Source organism: Nycticebus coucang, chromosome 16 (genome assembly GCF_027406575.1).
Source record: "Nycticebus coucang isolate mNycCou1 chromosome 16, mNycCou1.pri, whole genome shotgun sequence".
NCBI classification, from domain to species: domain Eukaryota; kingdom Metazoa; phylum Chordata; class Mammalia; order Primates; family Lorisidae; genus Nycticebus; species Nycticebus coucang.
This window is the reverse complement of record NC_069795.1, coordinates 90,423,881-90,445,627: the sequence shown is the minus strand read 5'-3', so window position 1 is coordinate 90,445,627 and position 21,747 is coordinate 90,423,881. Positions and strand designations below refer to the sequence as shown.

Here is a 21,747-nt window from a genome sequence, read left to right as displayed (position 1 = left end):
GCTTAGGATCTGAGACTGAAATTGTAGAAGGGATGTCCAGAGACATCTGGACATGTTCCCATCATGTTGTGAACAGAGAATTTGCTTGACCTGAAAGGAGTGATGGAGGAAAAATGTTTAAACAACAACAATTAGGTGAGAGGGCTCCTGCTTTACTGCATACCAGCTTAATGCTTCTGTAGTATTCACTTTACCCTCCGGACTTCTCAAGTGCTACCCCATCCATTTTCTCACCGTATGCAATTGTTACTAGGTCTCACATGCCTAAAGCCACAAAGCCTGTGGACAGTGACACAGGGCAAAAACCCAAAGCCTTAAACCGAAGAAACCTACTCCAGGGCCACCTAGGATTGCCCTATTCCTGACCACAGAGTCCCTCTTGGACTCCCTGCCTTTAGGCCAGTCCTGAGGCCAGCTTACTCCTGGGCTGCTGTCCTGCTCTCCAAGACATGTGTCTCTGGGACCCCAGTGTGGGGGCCACACCTTATTTCCCAGACACTAGTAGGTATTGGTCCTCACACATACAGAAACACAATCTTGGGTTCTGTTCTCTTTTGGTATTTGTACTTTTGATACATTGTTTAGTGTTTTCTTTCTGAAATCTAACCACTGGATCCTACCCAGGCCTGTAGGGTATTCACTCCTAGTCTCATATTTCCCCAAGTGTCCCTTCAGTAGTCAGCAGACTCTGCTTTATCCTGGTGGGGCCTGAGTATGCTCTGTCTTCTCCAGCTACAAGGCCATAGAGTGGGTCTCCTGGAGGATCTCTTCAAGCTTCAGTCCCAGGTTATTGATCTTAATGCTGGTGACTGCAGGTACAGTGCTTTTGGCCAACTCTACTGTGCAGGTTGGGGTAGAGCAGTACGGGATAAACCCCAGCATGGTGATGGTGAAGGATAGAATGTAGAGTCCTGAAAACTTATAGCCAAACGGATAGAGTCCAAACAAAAGGCTGTAGAGGTCTGTTGTTAGGATGCCCAGGGTGACAGAGGTGGCATGGTGACTTTATTTTATTTATTTATTTTTTTGTAGAGACAGAGTCTCACTTTATTGCCCTTGGTAGAGTGCTGTGCCATCACAGCTCACAGCAACCTCCAGCTCCTGGGCTTAGGCGATTCTCTTGCCTCAGCCTCCCAAGTAGCTGGGACCACAGGCGCCCGCCACAACACCTGGCTATTTTTTGTTGCAGTTTGGCTGGGGCCAGGTTTGAACCTACCACCCTCAGTATATGGGGTCGGCCCCCTACTCACTGAGCCACAGGTGCCGCCCGCATGGTGACTCTAATCACCAATGGCATGACGGTGTATGGGCAAAACATACATGGGGCAAATGCCATAATTAGCAAGGCAATTTTACAGTCTCAGTGAATACTGGCAATATCCTTATATTCCACAATTAGTAGCTGTATGCCACTGATTGGTGTAAATGGGTTCACCATTCCCCCAAACTCCTGTCTGCTCAGCTTTCTTTTTTTTGAGACAGAGTCTCAGTATGTCGCCCTCAGAAATAGAGTGCTATGGCATCACAGTTCACAGCAACCTCAAACTCTTGGGCTTAAGCGATTCTCTTGCCTCAGCCTCCCAAGTAGCTGGGACTATAGGCACCTGCCACAATGCCCAGCTTTTTGTTGTAGTTGTTGTTGTCGTCATTGTTGTTTTTAACAGGCCCAGGCCAGGTTCAAAGCTGCCAGCCCTGGTATATGTGGCCGGCACCCTAACCACTGAGCTACGGGCGCCCATCCAGCTTAGCTTCTTCATGATAAATTTTCTACAAACATTAGAAATGCCATAGAGGGAAGCCCCCAAAAGTACCAAGATGTGACCAGTCGATAAGTCACTCTCTGTACTGTCTATGCCTCCCTGCTAATACGTCTGCACCAACCATGGTTCTTACACCCAACAGACAGACACAGTGATGAAATGGATTACTCTGTGTCTTGTGTAAAGAATAAACCCTGAGAGAGCTATTAACACAGGACCACAAAGCAGTCCAAAAGCTGGACACTGGTTACTGTTGTGTACTGGTAGGCTCTGACTATTGGGCTATTAGCTTCCACATCTGCTAATCCCAGCAGAATGTACTTCCACCATTTTCTTTTCAAGATTATTAAAAGGTTATCACTTCCTGATTGAAATGCCAACGTCACTGTGTAAACTAGGCATGGTAAGCAGTGGTTGATAAAGCTCCATATGAACATGGGAGTGCACACTTTGTATCTTTCTGCCAAATACTGGCTGGTGATTGCTGTTGCACATATACACAAGAACAACATCTGACCCAGAGCAATTGTTTTAAGAATATTCCTGATGAAAGCCAAAATTTTCTCATCTTTAAAATTCATGTCAATTGCATGTCTGCCCCAATCAGGTGAAGAGTTTGCCTTTCATCCTGCACAGCAGACTTTAGGATGCTCCCTGCACAAAAGGCTGCCCAGCATTAGGTTGGGTCCTACCGGGAGGCTGCCTCCATGGGGGCCCTCTCACGTCTCTGGTGCCCAGACACCCCCCTAACCCTCCATCCAACCACCGTCCTCATACCCCCATGTACCAGGCTTGGAAGATAATAGGAAGTGGTGCCTTAAAGCCGGCGAGAACCTGGCTTGGCCTTGTACTCGCCATTATGAATTTCAAATTGGCCAATCTAAGCATGTTGAATAGGGAGAAAATAAAACAGGAATGTCAAAGGGGCAAAATATTGTCTGTAATTTTTTATAAACTACCTCCAGATCCCACAGGGCATTTTGTTGTCATTATCTCTTATATTTTTTATTCTTCTCAACCTCTCCTTGTCTGTCTTGACTTTTTTATTTGAATAGTACAGGCAGTTATTTTGGTTTTGTCCTTTTGGTTTCATCTGGTATTTCCTTGTGAGGAGATGTAACTTTTTTTTATTTTTTATTTTTTTTGAGACAGAGCCTCAAGCTGTCACCCTGGGTAGAGTGCTGTGCCATCACAGCTCACAGCATCCTCCAACTCCTGGGCTTATGCAATTCTCTTGCCTCAGCCTCCCAAGTAACTGGGACTACAGGCGCCCACCACAATGCCCGGCTATTTTTTGGTTGTAGTTGTCACTATTGTTTGGCTATTGGATTTGAACCCACCAGCTCTGGCGTATGTGGCTGGTGCCTTAGCCGCTTGAGCTACAGGTGCGGAGCTGAAATAAAACATTTTAGGCAGCTCTCTCTCCCCTCCTCTCTCTTCCTGTCTCTCTTGGTCTCTCCTCTCTCCCCCTCTCCCTCTTTCCCTTTCCTCTCTCTCTCTTTTCTCCCACCCCCCTTTTCTCCCCTCCTTGGTGCTGCTCTGCAGCATCCCTCCCTCGCCAATAAAAACCTTTCATACAAAAAAAAAAACAAAACAAAAAACATTTTGGGCAGGAATACCACAGAATGATATTGTAATCTTTTCAGTGCCCTGTATCAGAAAGCACATGGGGTCAGTTTACACCAATATTAGTGATTTTAATTTTTTATCACTTGGTTAAGGTGATGTCTACTAGGTTTCTCCACATTCGAGTTAGTATTTCTTATGTTTCTTTTGTTGCTTGCTGACTTAAGACAGCCCCTGATTAATTAGGACTCGATATTTTATGTTCTTTGTATAGCTCGAGATGCTGCCGTGCAGAAGATTGAGACTATTATCAAGGAACAATTTGCTCTTGAAATAAAGAACAAAGAACATGAAATTGAAGTTATTGACCAGGTATAATGATGATAAATTGAAAAGACACCAGAGATCTTGGGGGGAAAAAATCTATATACACACATTAATAATGAATTAAAAAAAATCTTTTGCAATAAAGTTTGGTTTTACTATAACCATCAGCGGCCTTCTTTCATGGTTTGCTTCTCCTTTGCTTTGAAAAATAGCTTTCTTGCTTTGGGAGTTAAACCTACTTTTTAAAAAATGAAATTATAGAAAGGATAAAAAAATTACTTGAAATTTCATTAAAAAATAATCCTCTTTGCTCTTGTGCTCAGTATCTTTTTGGATTTTCTCAATGAATATACACATAAACATATACAGTAATATACTTACATATCCTTGCAACACTGATTTTTGTCATTTTAAATCTTTGCCATTCTGATAGGTAGAAAGTTTCACTCTTGTTTTTCTTTAATAGAGAAATTGAGGTGTTTTTTGGGGGGGTCATTTGCATTTCTTTGTGGTTTGTTTGTATATCTCTTTTATAATTGCCATTTTTTTAAACCTAACAAGTTAATATTTGTTTTTAGCGACTGATTGAAGCAAGGAGGATGATGGATAAACTTCGTGCCTGCATTGTAGCAAACTACTATGCTTCTGCAGGTCTTCTAAAAGTTTCTGAAGTAAGTATTTCTCCTATTTAGTCATTTTCCAGCCACCTTTATTTGTTGTATGAGGGGAAGTTATGTTAATGTGGAATCCCTGCCTTGGAAACATTTATCTTGGCCTTCAGAATTCAGGAAGCCTAGTCTACTTTCCTGGGAATGTACATAAACTTACTACTGTGTTCAACCCCAGTCCTCAGTCATACCTTTCTGCATCGTCACTAATTCTAAGTAAATTTTTCATTTTTATTTAATCCCTCTACTAATTATTAGCATTATTCTAGGCTTTGCAGATACAAGGGTGAGTGAGATCTCACTGCAACTTGCCCCCTAGTTGCTCATTTGATTGTGGCCTATATTGGAGTAAGTTATAGATTGATTGAGTTTTTCCCAGTGTTTTACTCAAACGAGTAAAACAGTTTTTGGTTTCTAAAGATTTGGATAAGGTCTTGCTATGTTGCCCAGACTGTAGTGCAGTAGTTAATTGACACATTCAAATGATCTATATTAGTTTTATAAGTCTACCATAACAAATTACCACAAACTTGGTGTAAAACAATAGGTATTTTTTTATCTCACTATTCTGGAGGTGTCCAAATAATCTAAAATCAAGGCATCAGCGGCCTTCATTCTGAAGGCTCTAGGGAGGATCTTTGCTTTCTAGCTTCCAGTGGTTGCTGCAATCCTTGGCTTATACCTGCATCACTTTTTTTTTTTGCAGTTTTTTTGACTGGAGCTGGGTTTGAACCCGCCACCTTCCAGCATATGGGGCTGGCACCCTACTCCTTTGAGCCACAGGCACTGCCCTTTTTTTTTTTTCAGACGGAGTCTTACTTTATCGCCCTTGGTAGAGTGTCATGGCATTACACAGCTCACAGCAACCTGCAACTCCTGGCCTTAAGCAATTCTCTTGCCTCAACCTCCCAAGTAGCTGGGACTACAGGTGCTCGCCAAACACCCAGCTGTTTTTTTTGTTGTTGTTGTTGTTGCAGTTTGGCCAGGGGTGGGTTCAAACTCACTACCCTCAGTACATGGGGCAGGTGCCCTACCCACTGAGCCACAGGCACCGCCCTGTACCTGCCTCACTCTTGATTTCTGCCTCTGTTGTCACATGGACGTTTTCTCTGTGTGTGTGTGTGTCTTGTTAGTATCTCTCTGTGTTTCCCTCTTATTAAGCCATTGGATTAAGGCCTACCCTAATCCAATATGACTTCGTCTTAATTTGATTATGTCTGCAAAGATGCTATTTCTGAATAAAGTCATGTTCACAGAATCTAGACATGAACTTTGGGGACACACTTTTCAGCTCAGGACATATTCTAAAGTCACCTGTTACATGGTTAACTATGAGATTCATCAGATGGACATCACAATTTAGCATGTGCATGACATTGGACTGTAGGTAGCTATTCTGTTTGAAAAGCTGGTTGTTCATTTAATGTTGTTAATCCTTATATTAATTATCCTTCTTTCTGTTAGGAGTTCTGATATGTGCTATCTGATGGTCTAGAAATATATTGATTTTATCTTGTTTTGTTCTGATTAGGATTTATTCAAGGATATTTAGGTATGCTTTTGTTTTATTATGATCCGGCATTTAATTATTGTTAGTTTGCAGTAGCAAAACACATTTATAGCTCTGAAAAAACCTTTATTATTGAAATTCAGTGTTTTTTTTCCTTTGGCTCTGAAACACTAGTCTCTGGCTCCTTTTTTGTCACTAAAGCAGTTATTTTAATAGCATGATTTTTAAAAGCTAGGCTTCCTTCCAGCTTGGCGTCTGTACCTCAGCGGCTTCAGCACTGGCCACATACACCAAGGTTGGTGGGTTCGAATCTAGTCTGGACTTGCCAAACAACAATGACAACTATAACCAAAAAATAGTTGGGTGTTGTGGCAGGCGCCTTTAGTCCCAGCTACTTGGGAGGCCGAGGCAAGAGAATCACTTAAGCCTCAAGAGTTTGAGGTTGCTATGAGCTGTGATGCCACGGCACTCTACCCAGGGCAATAGCTTGAGACTGTCTCAAAATAAACTAAAATAAATAAGAATAACATAAAAGCTAGGCTTCCTAAGAACATTTATCCCATTGTAATAAAATACACTATATTTTGTATTCAGATAACTAAAAAAAGTACCCTAGGCTTCTGTAGTGGACTGAGGCAAACTTTGTACCATTTTAAAGCCTTGATATTAAATTTTAGTTCTGTGTGGGGCCATTTTATATATACTTTTCCTTCATTTTTGTTTATTTTAGGAAAACTTATTTAGAGCAGTTGATGTGCTCGTGTAAAGTGATATGAAACTTACTTATTTATTTTGAGACAGTCTAACTATGTTGCCTTTGGTAGAGTGCTGTGGTGTCACAGCTCACAGCAACCTCAAACTCTTAGGACAGCAACCTCAAACTCTTAGGCTTAAGCGATTCTCTTGCCTCAGCCTCCTAAGTAGCTGGGACTGCAATCTCCTGTCACAGTGCCTGGCTATATTTTTGTTGTGGTTGTTATTGTTTAGCAGGCCAGGGCTGGGTATGAACCCACCAGCCCCAGTGTATGTGGCGGGCACTCTAACTACTAAGTGTATGGGCGCCAAGCCATAAAACTTATTTTTTGACTCAAATCTTATTCCCATATATTTATCTTTGCATCTTACTTATCTTCAGAAGATCTTATATCTTTAGCTTTTAGTGTTAGAAAAGTTATATAATTATTTAATCACTTTATTTTTGTTTTTATTGCTTCAGACCATGTTTTTTGGGGGGGAGGGGACAGAGTTTTACTCTGTCACCCTCAGTAGAATGCCATGACCTCACAGCTCACAGCACTTCAAACTCTTGGGCTTAGGTGATCCTCCTGCCTCAGCCTCCCGAGTAGCTGGGACTACAGGGACCCACCACCAACACCCAACTAGTTTTTCTATTTTTAGTAGAGACAGGGTCTTGCCCTTGCTTAGGCTGGTCTTACACTGAACTCAAGCAGTCTACCCGCTTCAGCCTGCCAGAGTGTTAGGATTACAGGCATGAGCTACCACCCCAGCCAGTTGAGACCATGTTAAAGAGTTTGGATTTCACAGTATGGTTGTGAGGAGATTTTGAAGGATTTTTAGCATGATCCTATAATAGATAAGAGTTTTGGTGAGAATCAGTTTTTTGCCAACTTTAGATGAATTTGATTAAAAGTTGCTTGCTTTCATTTTTTGTAGGGATCAAAGACATGTGATACAATGGTTTTTAATCATCCTGCTATCAAGAAATTTTTGGAATCACCATCTAGGTCATCATCTCCTGCCAACCAGAGATCAGAAACACCATCAGCCAATCATTCGGAAAGTGATTCTTTATCTCAACATAATGACTTCCTGTCTGACAAAGATAATAACAGCAATGTGGATGTGGAAGAAAGACTTTCAAATAATATGGAGCAGAGACCAAGCAGAAATATTGGAAGGGTACAGTTGGATGGATTTGGGGGTGGGGCTGTGGGGATGGGTTAAAGGAGAGAGGAACTAGTATTTATTAAGTATGCACGTATTATCTCATTCAACTTTGACAAGAACTCTAGGAAGTAGATTATTTTCTTCTTTTTTTTTTTATTTTTTTGAGACAGTCTCACTTTGTCACACTTGATAGAATGTGTGGTGTCACAGCTCACAGCAACCTCAAACTCTTGGACTCTTGGGCTCAAGGGATCCTCTTGCCTCAGTTTTTCATTTTTAGTAGCGACGGGGTCTCACTGTTGCTTGGGCTGGTCTTGCAGTAGTGATTTCAAGCGATCCACCCACCTTAGCCTCCCAGAGTGCTGGGATTACAGGCGTGAGCCACCACCCCTGGTCTTAGATTATTTTCTTGTTAGAATGGGGAAACTGGTCTCCAGTAGCTTGGGCGGTGCCTGTGGCTCAGTGAGGAGGGTGCCAGCCCCATATACCAAGGGTGGCAGGTTCAAACCTGGCCCCAGCCAAACTCCAACAACAAAAAAATAGCTGCGTGTTGTGGTGGGCACCTGTAATCCCAGCTACTCGGGAGGCTGAGGCAAAAGAATCGCCTAAGCCCAAGAGCTGGAGGTTGCTGTGAGCTGTGATGCCACAGCATTCTACGGAGGGTGACAAAGTGAGACTCTGTCTCAAAAAAAAAAAAAAAAAAGAATGGAGAAACTGAATCTTGATGAGGTTAAAGTTATATTTGCCCAAAAGTGTCAGAACTAAGAATTAAACTTAGGTGTTTCTAATTTCAGAATTTAGAATTATTCACATAAATATGAAAGAAACCTTTAGGAATTGGCTATTCTGTGATCTTGCCCAAGGTATTTCCACTCTGTCATATTTACTCTGTAAAGTGCAGTGGCTCTTTAGCAGTTTCCTTTGTGAGACTTTATTTTTTAAGATGCTTTGGTAAGTAACTGGAGGATAGAGTACAAATAATAGAGTAGAAAACCATTTAGTGCTTTTTGACCCTTCCAGTTTATTCGAGTTCCCATTTCAAGCAACTTCAAACTTCTTTATATAATATTTCACTTTATAGTCATTACTGGATTAGACCAGTGGTTTTTCTCAGCCAGGTATCCTATGATAGAGGAAATTTCTAGGTTGCTTTCCACGCATTCAACATCAAAGATCTGATTTTTTTTTTTTTTTTTTTTTTTGGAGACATAGTCTTACTTTGTCATCCTTGGAAGAGTGCTGTGGTGTCATAACTTACTGCAACCTCTAACTCTTGGGCTTGAGTGATCCTCTTATCTCAGCATCCCTCTTAGCTGGGACTACAGGCACCTGCCACAGCACCCAGCTATTTTCTTTTTATTGCAGCTGTCATTATTGTTTAGCTGGCCCCGGCGGGGTTCAAACCTGCCAACCTCGGTGTATGTGGCCAGAGGTGTAACAACTGTGCTACCGGTGCTGAGCCCACACCAGCTATTTTTTACCGACAGGATCTTGCTCTTGGCTCAGGCCTGGTCTCAAACTTGTGAGCTCAAGCAATCTGTCTGCCTCAGCCTTGCAGAGTGCTAGGCTTACAGGTGTGAATCACTACTCGTGGCCTCTGATTTATTTTTGATAAAAGTAAATTTTTATTTTTCTGATTATAATTGCATATGAGTTTATTGTTGAAAATTATAAAATATAGAAAAGTATAAAAGTCATTGATCATGTTATCATCTCAAATAAGAGTTTTTTTTTTTTTTTTTAAGAGATAAGAGTCTTACAGCAATCTCAAACTCCTGGGTTCAGGTGATCCTCCTGGCTCAGCTTCCCAAGTACCTGGGACCATAGGCGCCCACCACAATGCTTGGCTAATTTTTCTATTTTTAGTAGAGACGGGGTTCAGGCTTTTGTTCAGGCTAATCTTGAACTCTTGAGCTGAAGGAGTCTTCCTGCCGTGGCATCTCAGAGTGCTAGGATTACAGGTGTGTGCCACTATGTCTGACCCCAAATTAAGAATTTTTTTTTTTTTTTTTTTTTTTTTTTTTTTTTGAGACAGAGTCTCACTATGTCACCCTTGGTAGAGTGTCGTAGCATTACAGCTCACAGCAACCTTAAACTCTTGGGCTTGAGTGATTCTCTTGCCTCAGCCTCCCAAGTAGCTGGGACTACAGGTGTCTGTCATAGTGCCTGGCTATTTTATTTTTTTTATTGTTGGGGATTCATTGAGGGTACAATAAGCCAGGTTACACTGATTGCATTTGTTAGGTAAAGTCCCTCTTGCAATCATGTCTTGCCCCCAGAAGGTGTGGCACCCACCAAGGCCCCACCCCTCTCCCGCCTGGATATTTTTTGGTTGCAATTATTGTTGTTTAGCTGGCCCAGGCTGGACTCAAACCCACCACACTCAGTGTATGTGGCTGGTGCTGTAACCACTATGCTTTGGGTGCTGAGCCAAAGAAGTCTTTTTTTTTTTTTTTGCAGTTTTTGGCCGGGACTGGGTTTGAACCCACCACCTCTGGCATATAGGACTGGCACCCTACTCTGTTGAGCCACAGGCGCCATCCAAGAATTCTTTTTTTTTTTGGCCCGGGCTAGGTTTGAACCCGCCACCTCCGGCATATGGGACTGGTGCCCTACTCCTTGAGCCACAGGCGCCGCCCCAAGAATTCTTACTTGTATCATTTTAGTTTTGGGGGGCAAATATTATGGAAGTTTTTCTTTTTTTTAATTTAAAAGAATTTAGGTCAACTAGTCATGGGATTTAGAAACTTAACATCTTCATACAGCACATGGTCATTTAGGCATGTGTTTAGCACTTGTTACATAACAGGCACTTTTGTAAGAACTGTCCAGAAATAGTCATATAAGATGGATATTATTATCATCTTTATTTTTTGATTAGTACAGAAGATTTTTTAAAAAGTAAATTCCATTGACCCCTTTCTCCAGTTTAGTTTTTCAGGGGTAACTGTTGAAATAGTTTTTGGTGTATCTCTCCGCATCTTCTTTGCATGTCCAAAGTATATTTACATGACTATTCATAACATGAAATTATAGTATATAAAGTTTTTAAACAAAAATTAATGGATTATGTTTTGAAAGATAGCATGGTCAGAATTTTTTTAAAACTTGAGTTTCTCCATTTATATCTTTTATTTTGTGGTTTCTGTCCTATTGAAAATTGTTCAAAATGAAAATGAGTGTTAATTATGACTTTTTTAGGATGCTTCTAGTGTTTCTGGCTCCCATAAAACAGAACAGAGGAATGCTGATCTCATTGGAGATGAGACTTCACGACTTTTTGTAAAGAAAACAATAGTTGTGGGCAATGTGTCCAAGTGAGTATCTAGCTTGAATTTATTTTGTCATCCATTTATGTTAATAGTTTGGTGTTACTACTTGTATTGGAGTATTACAGTAGAAAGAGGCCTCAAGAAATCTTTTTCCTAAGCTTTTAGTTGTTTTAGAAGTAAAGCACAGTCCAGAGACTTTCTTTGAATATTCTTGCCCATTAGTAAGCACAGTCAGAATTTGAATCTGTGTCTCCTGTTTTGTATTTAGCTATCATTTCATCTGTACTTTTCAATACAGTGCCATTCTGCCTTGTCTTGCACAGTATCCACAAATGACGAATAAGGGGAAGGTGCTTTTCTAAGACCTCGGTAGAGAAGAGGCAGTATAAGTAACCTCTTACGTGTAGTTTGCAAGAGATGCTAATTATTGGGTATTTGGAAGTCAGTTAGAATGCCAAGTTCTCAGGCATTGTCCTCAACTGTTAACTTTCAAATCTTCATCTTTTGTCTCCACATTTCCATTATTGTCCCTGCCATTTATTTGTGATTGGCACTTCCAAAGCTAAAACCAGATTCTTCTTCTTCGGAACCGGTTTACTATTCCTTGTTTTCTTTTCTTATTTATTTATTTATTTTTTAAGTGGAAGGACTTAAGTGTGATAGATTCTTTTGACTTTTTTTTTTTTTTTTGGTAGAGACAAAAGAGTCTCACTTTATCGCCCTCAGTAGGGTGCCGTGGTGTCACACAGCTCATAGCAACCTCCAACTCCTGGGCTTAGGTGATTCTCTTGCCTCAGCCTCCCAAGTAGCTGGGACCACAGGCGCCTGCCACAATGCCCAGCTATTTTTTTTTTTTTTATGTTGTTGTTGTTGTAGTTTGGCCGGGGCGGTTTGAACCCACCACCCTTGTTATATGGGGCCAGCACCTTACTGACTGAGCCACAGGCGCCACCTTTTGACTTTTTTTTTTTTTCAAAATCTTACTTTAGTGACTCTTAAGACAAGCCATTGGGACAACTTTGGCATAACTACTCTTATTATCCTAGTATTATAGTAAGAAGAAAACTTACAGAATGTTTTTCTCAGATTCAAAAGTAAACCAAGGTCCAGAGACTTGACTCTCAGGGCTTTAGTATGCCTGTCAGTCTTTGATTTGGAATAAAGTAGTGCTTGGTAAAATTTCTAAGACATGAGTTCTCTCTCTCTCTCTTTTTTTTTTTTTTTTTCTGAGACACAGTCTCACTCTGTTGTTCCAGGCTAGAGTTCCACGGTATCAGCCTAGCTCATAGCCACCTCTCATTGCTGGGTTCAAGCAATCCTCCTGCCTCAGCCTCCCAAGTATCAGGGATTACAGGCACCTGCCACAATGCCCCGCAATTTTTTTTTGTTGTAGTTGTCATTGTTATTTTGGCAGGCCCGGGCTGGGTTTGAACCCCAGCTCCAGTGTATGTGGCTGGTGCCCTAGCCGCTGAGCTACAGGTACCAAGCCCCTCATGAAATTTTATTTGCTCATGTCCTCCCTCATTCTTTTATGCTCTCTTTTTGACATATTATATGGTCATTTTCTATTTTCATATATTTTTCTCAAATCAAACTGAAATCTCCTTGGTGTAGAAACTTACATCTTTTCTGTTTTGTACCTTACAATACTTATTTAGCACATATTTGATTGATGAATGAATTGACGTATTTGTAAAAGGAAAAATCTAAACATATACAAACAGTGAAATTAAAAAAATTAGAGACAAAAAGAGAAGGCACAAATAAATAATATTATAAATGAAAAAAGAAGATGTAGATGCTGCACTGTGAAAGAAATAAGAAATTGTTGACATCTTTATGCCAGTACATTTAAAAACTTAGATAAAACGATTGATTGTTCATACCCAACCTTCTTGTGGCCTAGTGGAAATTCTACCTGAATTTCCAAGCTTGGCCTTTTCTGGGCTGATCTGTTTTTCCCCAAACTGACCTACAGATATTTTAATTAAAATCCCAACAGATTTCATGAAATTCACAGACTGGTTATGTATATAGAGAGTCAAGGACCAAGACTGGGCAAGAACAGTCCCGGGGAGCTAGGTTGGTCAGCTTGGTTCCCTGCATTACTGAGGACTAACCACAGGCATAAGTAAACATATGAAGAAATCACCATATTTTCCACTCGAATCTAAGAAGAGAGCCTCATACTGAAATAAAGATAGGACCCATAAGGAGGAGGGCTAAAGATGCCAAGTTTTATCGTGGTCAGGACTTACGGGAATGACTTTTTAGTTTTCAAAGGCATGAAACCAAGTATAGCCTTTTTGGCAGCACTGAGAAGCACCAGAGGGGTCTAGAGTTCTTGTACCCTAAACCTACATGAAATCAACCAAAAGGCTAGAGGTTCCCTATCCCAGGAATAAAAATATGCCAGTTTATTTCCATAACCTTATGGGCCCACTTGGCAGGAAAAACAAGTTGTTTTTTTGTTGTTTTTTTTTTTAATTGCACACTGGTGTCCGATCAGAAAACAAAACAGACACTTAACAGGAAAGCCTTTTAGACCAAATATTTTAGAAAGAATGAAAAACAAAATGATTAACTACAAAGACTTTGTTTGCCCGTGCCTGCCAAACAACAATGACAACTACAACCAAAAAATAGCCGGGTGTTGTAGCAGGTGCCTGTAGTATCAGCTCCTTGGGAGGCTGAGGCAAGAGAATCACTTAAGCCCAGGAGTTGGAGGTTGCTGTGAGCTGTGATGTCACGGCACTCTACCCAGGGTGACAGCTTGAGGCTCTGTCTAAAAAAAAAACTAAAAACCACAGTGAAGTATCACCTAATTCCAGTGTGAATGACTTTTATCAAAAAATCCCTAAACAACAGGTGCTGGCATAGATATGGAAAGAAAGGAACAGTTATGCAATGTTGGTAGGACTGGACACTATTAATAGTACAACCTCTATGAAAGGTCATACAGAGATACCTCAAAGAACTAAAAGTAGACCTACTATTTGATCCTGCAATCCCACTATTAGGTATTTACCCAAAAGAAAAAAAAGTCGTTTTGTCAAAATGACACATGTACTGTTTATTGCAGCAAAATTCACAATCCCAAAGACGTGGAAACAACCCAAGTACCCATCAGTACATGAATTGATTAATAAAATGTGCTATATGTGTATCACGTAGTACTACTCGGGCATAAACAGAAAAGGTGGACTAATACCTGTTGTAACAACCTGGATGGAACTGGAGACCAGGTGAAGTGAAGTTTCACAAGAATGGGAAAAAATAAATAAAAACACCGCATATACTCAAACTATCAAAAAAAAAAGACTTTGATTAAATGATATAGCTATTAAATGTTGTTAGTATTTTAATCTTGTTTTGAGTAGGAGCTAATAGTTTTATTGGGCTTTTTAAAGAAAAAAATAATTCAGGTTTGTTTTTTTTTCTTCTGTAGATATATTCCTCCAGATAAGAGGGAAGAAAATGACCAGTCAACTCATAAGTGGATGGTGTATGTCCGAGGGTCTCGTAGAGAACCTAGTATTAATCATTTTGTCAAGAAAGTTTGGTTCTTTCTTCATCCCAGCTATAAACCGAATGACCTTGTGGAAGTGAGGTAAGCACATTTGAGTTGTTTAACCTAAGAAGTACAGATTTGTAGAAGTGGAAGAAAAGTGACTTTATTGCAGAACATTTCTGGAAATTTTTGTATTACTAATAATAGCATTGACTCTTAGAATGTAGTTTTAGCTATCTCAGTGAACAGGTACTGTGCTCCTCTTGTCAAATTGTTAGCACATTAACTGATTTTGCTGCCTTTGCTCTTTTGTCCCAGTTAGAGTACAGTGGTGTCACCATAGTTCATTGCAGTTTCAAACTCCTGGGATCAAGTGATCCTCCTGCTTCAGCTTCTCATGTAGCTGGGACTACAGGCTCATGCTACCACGCCTGGCTAAAATTTCAATTTTTAGTAGAAATGGGGTCTCCCTCTTAGTCAGGCTGATCTTGGAACTCCTGAGCTTAAGCAATCCTCCCACTTTAACCTCCCAGAGTGAGCCACCATACCCGGCCCAGTAAATACTAACATTAAAGAAACATGTAATATTGAAAGTTCCCCATGTCTCACTCTCTCATAAGTAACCCCTAGTAATATTTATCCTGTATAATGCATATCCTTGCACATGTTAGATTAGAATGTAGTACAGTTGCTGTTTTTTGTTATTTTACAAAGATGAAATGATGATATATTTGTACTGCTGTGAAGTTTGCTTATACCATTTAGCTATATTCTTTACATCTTCACATCGTGATACATCATATGCATGTTCATTGCATAAATGTATGATGGAAGTGGTTGTGGGTTATTATCAGTGAAATCTCTGTCTTCTGTGCTGTTCAGAACATTTCCTTCACCCTGATTATAGGCACGCACCACTGTGGCCAGCTAATTTTTCTTTTTTTTGTGGAGATGGAGGTCTCACTCTTGCTCAGGCTGATCTTGAACTCCTGAGTTCAAGCAATCCTCCCACCTCAGCCTCCCAGAGTGCTAAGATTACAGGCACAAGCCACTGCCCTCAGCCTTATTTCATGTTTGATGTTGAGTAAATTATTGAATTCATGACATGGGCCCTTCAATTTGTAGGTGGCTATATTTGCTTGGAAGTTTTTAATCACATTGAGTAGAGATCTAACTTTCTCTGACTTTTAAACTTTCCTTACTTTCATATGCTTATGCCACTACACAGTCATTATAATCCCTTTTCGATGTAGTGATGTGCAGATATTTGAAAGCTGTTGGGTCTCATCCACATTTGTTTCACTTGTCACTTCTGTGGCTATGTTGTATGTTCTTTTGCTGTCCAGATTATATTCTTCGATCTATCCAGTTTATCTATTAAAATACTCTTTTTTAGAATGGAATGTAAAACTCCAGGTATGTTGTAACCAATATAAAGTAGGATCGAACTATTAACGTGGCCTAGATTTAATTAAACATCTTTATGTTCTTTGCAGGACTCTTACAGTGTTTCTTGTGTCAGGTATCTAAAGGTGTCTAAGGGTGCAGTTTTGCACCTGCCTTTAAACTTATGGTTAATGTTACTCTGGATCAAAATGTGGATGTGTTTTTTCATGCACTCTAAATCTCCTCATCACAGCAAGTTACCTGACAGAGATCTTGCCTGGGCAGTTTCTGCTCCTATCGAAGTATTCTTTTCACGTTTGGTTCAGATATTATGTCAACTGTTAACCAACTTCCTAAAAGCTGTGATTGTAAACTTTGCTTTTAGGCACAACACAGTTGCTAAATGTATGCTAGGCTCAGAGCTTGATCTAGGCATTCCAAAGATAAAGAACACATGCATAGTCCTTGCCTTTGTGGAGTATTCTGGCTCTTGGTGTACGTGAGACTAGACTGGGCTAGGCTTCTCTAGAATCCTCAGAGAAAATCCTATTGAGCCTCTTCAAAGTGACTGTATCTGTTTTATTTGCTCTAGTGTAAGGAACTCACTAGTAGCACTGTCCAATTAAAATATACGTAAATAATTTTAAATTCTCTAGTAGCCATGTTAGAAAAGTAAAAACCCGAAAGTAAAAACAATTTAGCATGGTAATGCAATTTTAGGATGCTTTATTGCCGTGCCCACACCAGTCCGAGGGTCTGCCACCTTGGGGATATGGACCAGCAAAGTGGCTAATCATGGCCCTGGGAGCTACTGCATGAATTTAAATCCTGGTTCCACTAATTTGCTGTGTGATCTTGGCAACTTAGTTATTCAACCTCACTGTGTCTCAGAGGGGATATTTCCTAGTGTGGTGGTAAAAAGTAGATAAGGAACACTGTAAGGGTGTGCTGCTGCTGCTGTGTGAAACAGAGGTATTCATTCTGAAAGGACAAGACCCTCTTTTGAAGGTCTTTTGTGCACAGGAAGCATTTATTCTTTTTGATTCCAAATGGCATATCTAGAACTAGTGCAGGAAGTAGAGGTAATAGTTTTATAACAGCTGTTTAGAAATACAATGGAGAGTCTCATTAAGTAGTGAGTTCTGGGGCACTAGGAGTGTTCCTGAAAGACTGGCTGGCCATTGAAATTAATTAGTTGAAAGTTTTTTTTTTTTTTAGCCTTCTATTATTTTTCTTTCTTGGTCATTGATATATTTTACCTTCTATGAGGAATCTAGAAATACTGATGTTTGTTCAAGGGAGGCAGTCCTTTTTTGTGTGAAGTAACATCCTTTTTTTGAGAGAGTCTCACTATTTCACCCTCAGTAGAGTGCTGTGGCCTCACAGCTCACAGCAACCTCAAATTCTTGGGCTTAAGCAGTTCTCTTGCCTCAGCCTCCCAAGTAGCTGAGACTACAGACACTGCCACAACATCAGCTATTTTTTGGTTGCAGTTGTCATTGTTGATTTTAGCTGGCCCAGGCTGAGTTTGAACCCACCAGCCTCTGTGTATGTGGGCAGCTCCCTACCCACTGAGCTACGGGCACTGCCCTAAAGTAATGTATCTTTTGAAGTATAAAATTTCCATTGGTAATTGTAAGGTCTTAGATTTCTTTTTTTTTTTTTATTTCCAAGAATCTGTTTGTAGATGAGTTTCCTGTTAAAAAGCATTGTTCTTTTTTCTTTTTTTTTTTTTTGAGACAGAGCCTCAAGCTGTTGCCCTGGGTAGAGTGCTGTGGCATCACAGCTCACAGTGACCCCCAACTCCTGGGCTTAAGTGATTCTCTTGCCTCAGCCTCCCAGGTAGCTGGGACTACAGGTGCCTGCCACAACACCCTGCTATTTTTGGTTGTAGTTGTCATTGTTGTTTGTCAGGCCTGGGCTGGATTCGAACCTGCCAGCTCTGGTATATGTGGCTGGCGCCTTAGCCGCTTAAGCTACAGGCACTGAGCCCTGTTCCTTTTTCTTGGCTTTATGTCATTTGTGTCTTCCCCAGTTCTTACTGTCTATTCACTAGCCGTTAGCCCATGTACATAAATTGAGAAACATACTTAATTTATTACATCCATTGTGAGAGAAATTCACCGTATAAACGGCATGATTAAGGCATATTGCAAAATGAGTTTAGCTGTACCAGTTAGGTTTAAACAACCAAACTTAACATCAGTAGAATTTCCATTAATTACTTTTAGGTCCACCATGCTTCTAGGTCCACTGTATCTCTGGTTTTAGGTCTGTTTTTGAACTATTACCTCTAGTCTGCCTTCTCATTTGACCCCAAATCCAAATCTTTACCAATGTCATTGCTACTTCTCTTAGCTCAGCTGGTATTCAACTAGTTTCTCTCATGCAGGACAGTCTAGTTTTTTTTTGTCGTTGCTGAGACAGAGTCTCACTTTGTCAATCTCGGTAGACTGCTGCCATGTCATAGCTCACAACAACCTCAAACTCTTGGGCTCATGCAATTCTCTTGCCTCAGCCTCCCAAGTAGCTAGGACTATGGGTGCCCACCACAACGCCTGGCTATTTTTTTGCTGTTGTTGTTTAGCAGGCCCTGGGCCGGTTCAAACCCACCAGCCCTGGTGCATGTGGCCAGCGACCTAACCACTGAGTTATGGGTTTAGTAATTGAAGTTTAATGTAAGCTTGAGTTGAATTTTTCTTTTGTAATTTAGCTTTTTTTAGACAGAGTCTCACTTGTTACTCTCAGTAAAGTGTCCTGGCCTCACAGCTCACAGCAACCTCAAACTCTTGGGCTCAAGTGCTTCTTTTGTCTTAGCCTCCAGAGTAGCTGGGACTACAGGCACCCACCACGACACCCAGTTATTATTATTATTATTTTTGAAATGGGGTTTCGTTCTTGCTCAGAATGGTCTCAAAGCTGTGAGCTCAGGCAATCCACCTGCCTTGGCCTCCCAGAGCGATGGGATTACAGGTGTGAGCCACCTCGCCCGGCAATAATATAGCATTTTAGCAAAATTCAGCCTGACAGTTTAGCTTCAAATGAGGAAACCTAAATGATTCTCAAACAGCCTTGAGTTTCTTATTTATTCATTATGAGAAATACTTTTCTGTCTAGGATAAGAGACTGAACATGTTAATATCTGCTTTTCTCTAGAGAGCCTCCTTTCCATCTGACCAGAAGAGGCTGGGGTGAGTTTCCTGTAAGAGTTCAAGTTCACTTTAAGGACAACCAGAACAAGCGGATAGATATCATACATAATCTGAAGGTATTGTAACAAAACATTGCTCCCCAGAAGCGAAGTCTTTTTCCATCACCTTTTGACCCTTGAACAATGTAGAGGTTAGAGATGCTGACCTCTATGCAGTCAAGAAGCCACATAAAACTTGACTCCTCAAAAACTTAACTACTACTAGCCTACTGTAGACTGGAAGCCTTACCAAAAACATAAATAGTCAAATAACACATATGTTATGTGTATTATATACTATATTCTTACAATAATGCTAACAAGAGAAAAGAATTGTTACTACGAAAATCCTAAGGAAAGGAGAATATATTCACTGTCCAGTAAGTGGAAGTAGATCATCGACTTTACCTTGAGTAGGTTGAGGAGGAAAGGTTGGTCTAAGTGGACCTAGACTGTTCCATCCTGCGTTGTTTAAGAGTCAGACTGTACCTAAAGTGGTAGTGTTAGGTCTTCTGAGAGAAGGGACCAAGGATAGTGGAAGGAAGAGATAGTATATTTGAGTGTGTTACGTTTGCTGCTATACTTCTTTGGCTTCTGAAGCTTGTAAAGGAAGTCACTTTATAGCACAATGTATATTCTTTAAAAAGATGAATTAATTCATCAGGTGATCAGAAGATATGAATCTTTGATTAGACCTCACCATTAATATGTTATTTGGAGTTAAGGTTTTCACTATTTTTTTTTTCAAACTCTTCTTTACTTTTCTGTAAAATGGGGCAAAAAGTAGTCCTTATCTGTTTATCTCATAAAAATATGAGATATCTGTCTTACAAAGATAATGATAGAAGTGAACAAACATGTTTTACAAGCTGTATTATACCAGTTGTAATGCTTTTCTAAGAAATTCTTCACTAATAGACATATCCATATGTTTATTTCTGAACAGAAGATATAATCATAATACTCCAAAAGCACCTTTACTTTGTGATTTACTATATTGTTCTCAGTAATGGATCCCCAAATTGGACTAAATAAAGTTGAATACGTCTGTAGAATTCCTTTTCCGTTACCCTTTGTTTTCATTACCCTTTGTTGCCTTCCATTGGTGAGAGATGGCACTACTTAAGATGGCACTAACTTAGATGGCACTACTTAACTTAAACTACTTATGTTTAAGTAGTTTTCTGGAGATTACTCTAAGACTAGATTTCCTTGTGACAAGGAAGCACAAGGAAGCATATAGCCACTTTGTTCATAGAGGCAGAATCCTGCCCATTGCTTAGAGGAAGGTCTAAATTAGTTTTGATTTCTTTTTAGAGACAGAGTCTTACTTTATCGCTCTTGGCAGAGTGCTGTCGTGTCACAGCTCACAGTAATCTCCAACTCCTGGGCTTAGGCGATTCTCTTGCCTCAGTCTCCTGAGTAGCTGGGACTACAGGCACCCACCACAACACCCAGCTACTTTTTGTTGCAGTTTGGCTGGGGTCTGGTTCAAACCCACCACCCTTGGTATATGGGGCCAGCGCCCTACTCACTGAGCCACAGGCACCGCCCAGTTTTGCTTTCTTTTTATGTTACTTTTAGCTTGGCACATACCACTTTGGGCAATACTGGATCTAGCCCTAATTTCTAAAATAAAGGAAATTATTTATGTAGCTCTCACAAACTATATTATACATATCACTTAGAGTTCTTGGTGGAAGATTATTAGAGACATTGTTTTAGAATGACAGTAAAATATTTCTTATCAGTTTTTCTGGAAAATACTTCACTGTTTTGTAAAATAGCAAATTGTTGTATTAACATACTCTTATAATTAGTAATAATACTTGCCAATGGAAGAGGACCATACTCTGTAAAATAATTTAAAGAGGTTTATTCTGAGCTAAACATGAGGACCATGATTTAGAGCCACACCCAAGAAGTCTTGAGTAAGTAGACTTATGGTGGGGTTACAGTTTGTTTTTATGCATTTCAGGGAGACAGGACTTACAGGTAAAGTCATAAATCAGTACGTGGAAGGTGTACATTGGTTTGGCCCAAAAAATTAGGGCATCTCAAAGGTAAGGTTTACATCTTATTAGATGGGTTTAAAGATTGTTTGGTTGACAACTGGCTGAAAGAATTAGGCTTTGTCTGATAGACTAAGAGTCAGCAAAAAGGAATGCTCGAGCTAAGATAAGGGTCTGTTAATCAGAGACAAACTCCTGGACAGGTTGAGAACTGCTGCTTTATGCTGTTACTCCTTTCAGAAAGTGTGATTGAGTTCAGGGCTCTCGACATTTTAATTCAACTACTTCCCTTAAAATTATCTCACTTTAGGGCGGTGCCTGTGGCTCAGTTGGTAAGGCACTGGCACCATATACCAAGGGTGACGGGTTCAAACTGGTCCCGGCAGAACTGCAAAAAAAAAATAGCCAGGAGTTGTGGTGAGTGCCTGTAATCCCAGCTACTCGGGAGGCTGAGGTAGGAGAATCACTTAAGCCCAGGAGTTGGAGGTTGCTGTGAGCTGTGTGATGCCACGGCACTCTACCAAGGGCCCTAAAGTGAGACTGTTTCTACCCCCCCCACTCCCAAAAATTATCTCAGTTTAATCCTTTGCTGGAGCTTTTTACTCCAGGCTTATTAGTTAATCCACTCCTAGAAGTG

At 40.4% G+C, this 21,747-nt stretch overlaps 1 protein-coding gene and 1 pseudogene across 5 annotated transcripts in view; one reads left to right on the top strand and one right to left on the bottom strand.

Annotated features, from left to right (window-relative positions):
- The window catches only part of YEATS2 (YEATS domain containing 2), a 117,094-nt gene that overhangs the window by 22,726 nt on the left and 72,621 nt on the right, over window positions 1-21,747 (top strand). For all 5 annotated transcript variants that reach the window (XM_053565290.1, XM_053565291.1, XM_053565286.1 and 2 more), the window contains exons 3-8: window positions 3,601-3,698; window positions 4,232-4,324; window positions 7,506-7,751; window positions 10,941-11,056; window positions 14,460-14,621; window positions 19,065-19,176. In XM_053565290.1, coding sequence (XP_053421265.1) covers window positions 3,601-3,698; window positions 4,232-4,324; window positions 7,506-7,751; window positions 10,941-11,056; window positions 14,460-14,621; window positions 19,065-19,176 — 827 coding nt within the window. The remainder of the gene's footprint in view (window positions 1-3,600; window positions 3,699-4,231; window positions 4,325-7,505; window positions 7,752-10,940; window positions 11,057-14,459; window positions 14,622-19,064; window positions 19,177-21,747) is intronic.
- LOC128568082 (solute carrier family 35 member F2-like) lies at window positions 733-2,618 on the bottom strand (annotated as a pseudogene).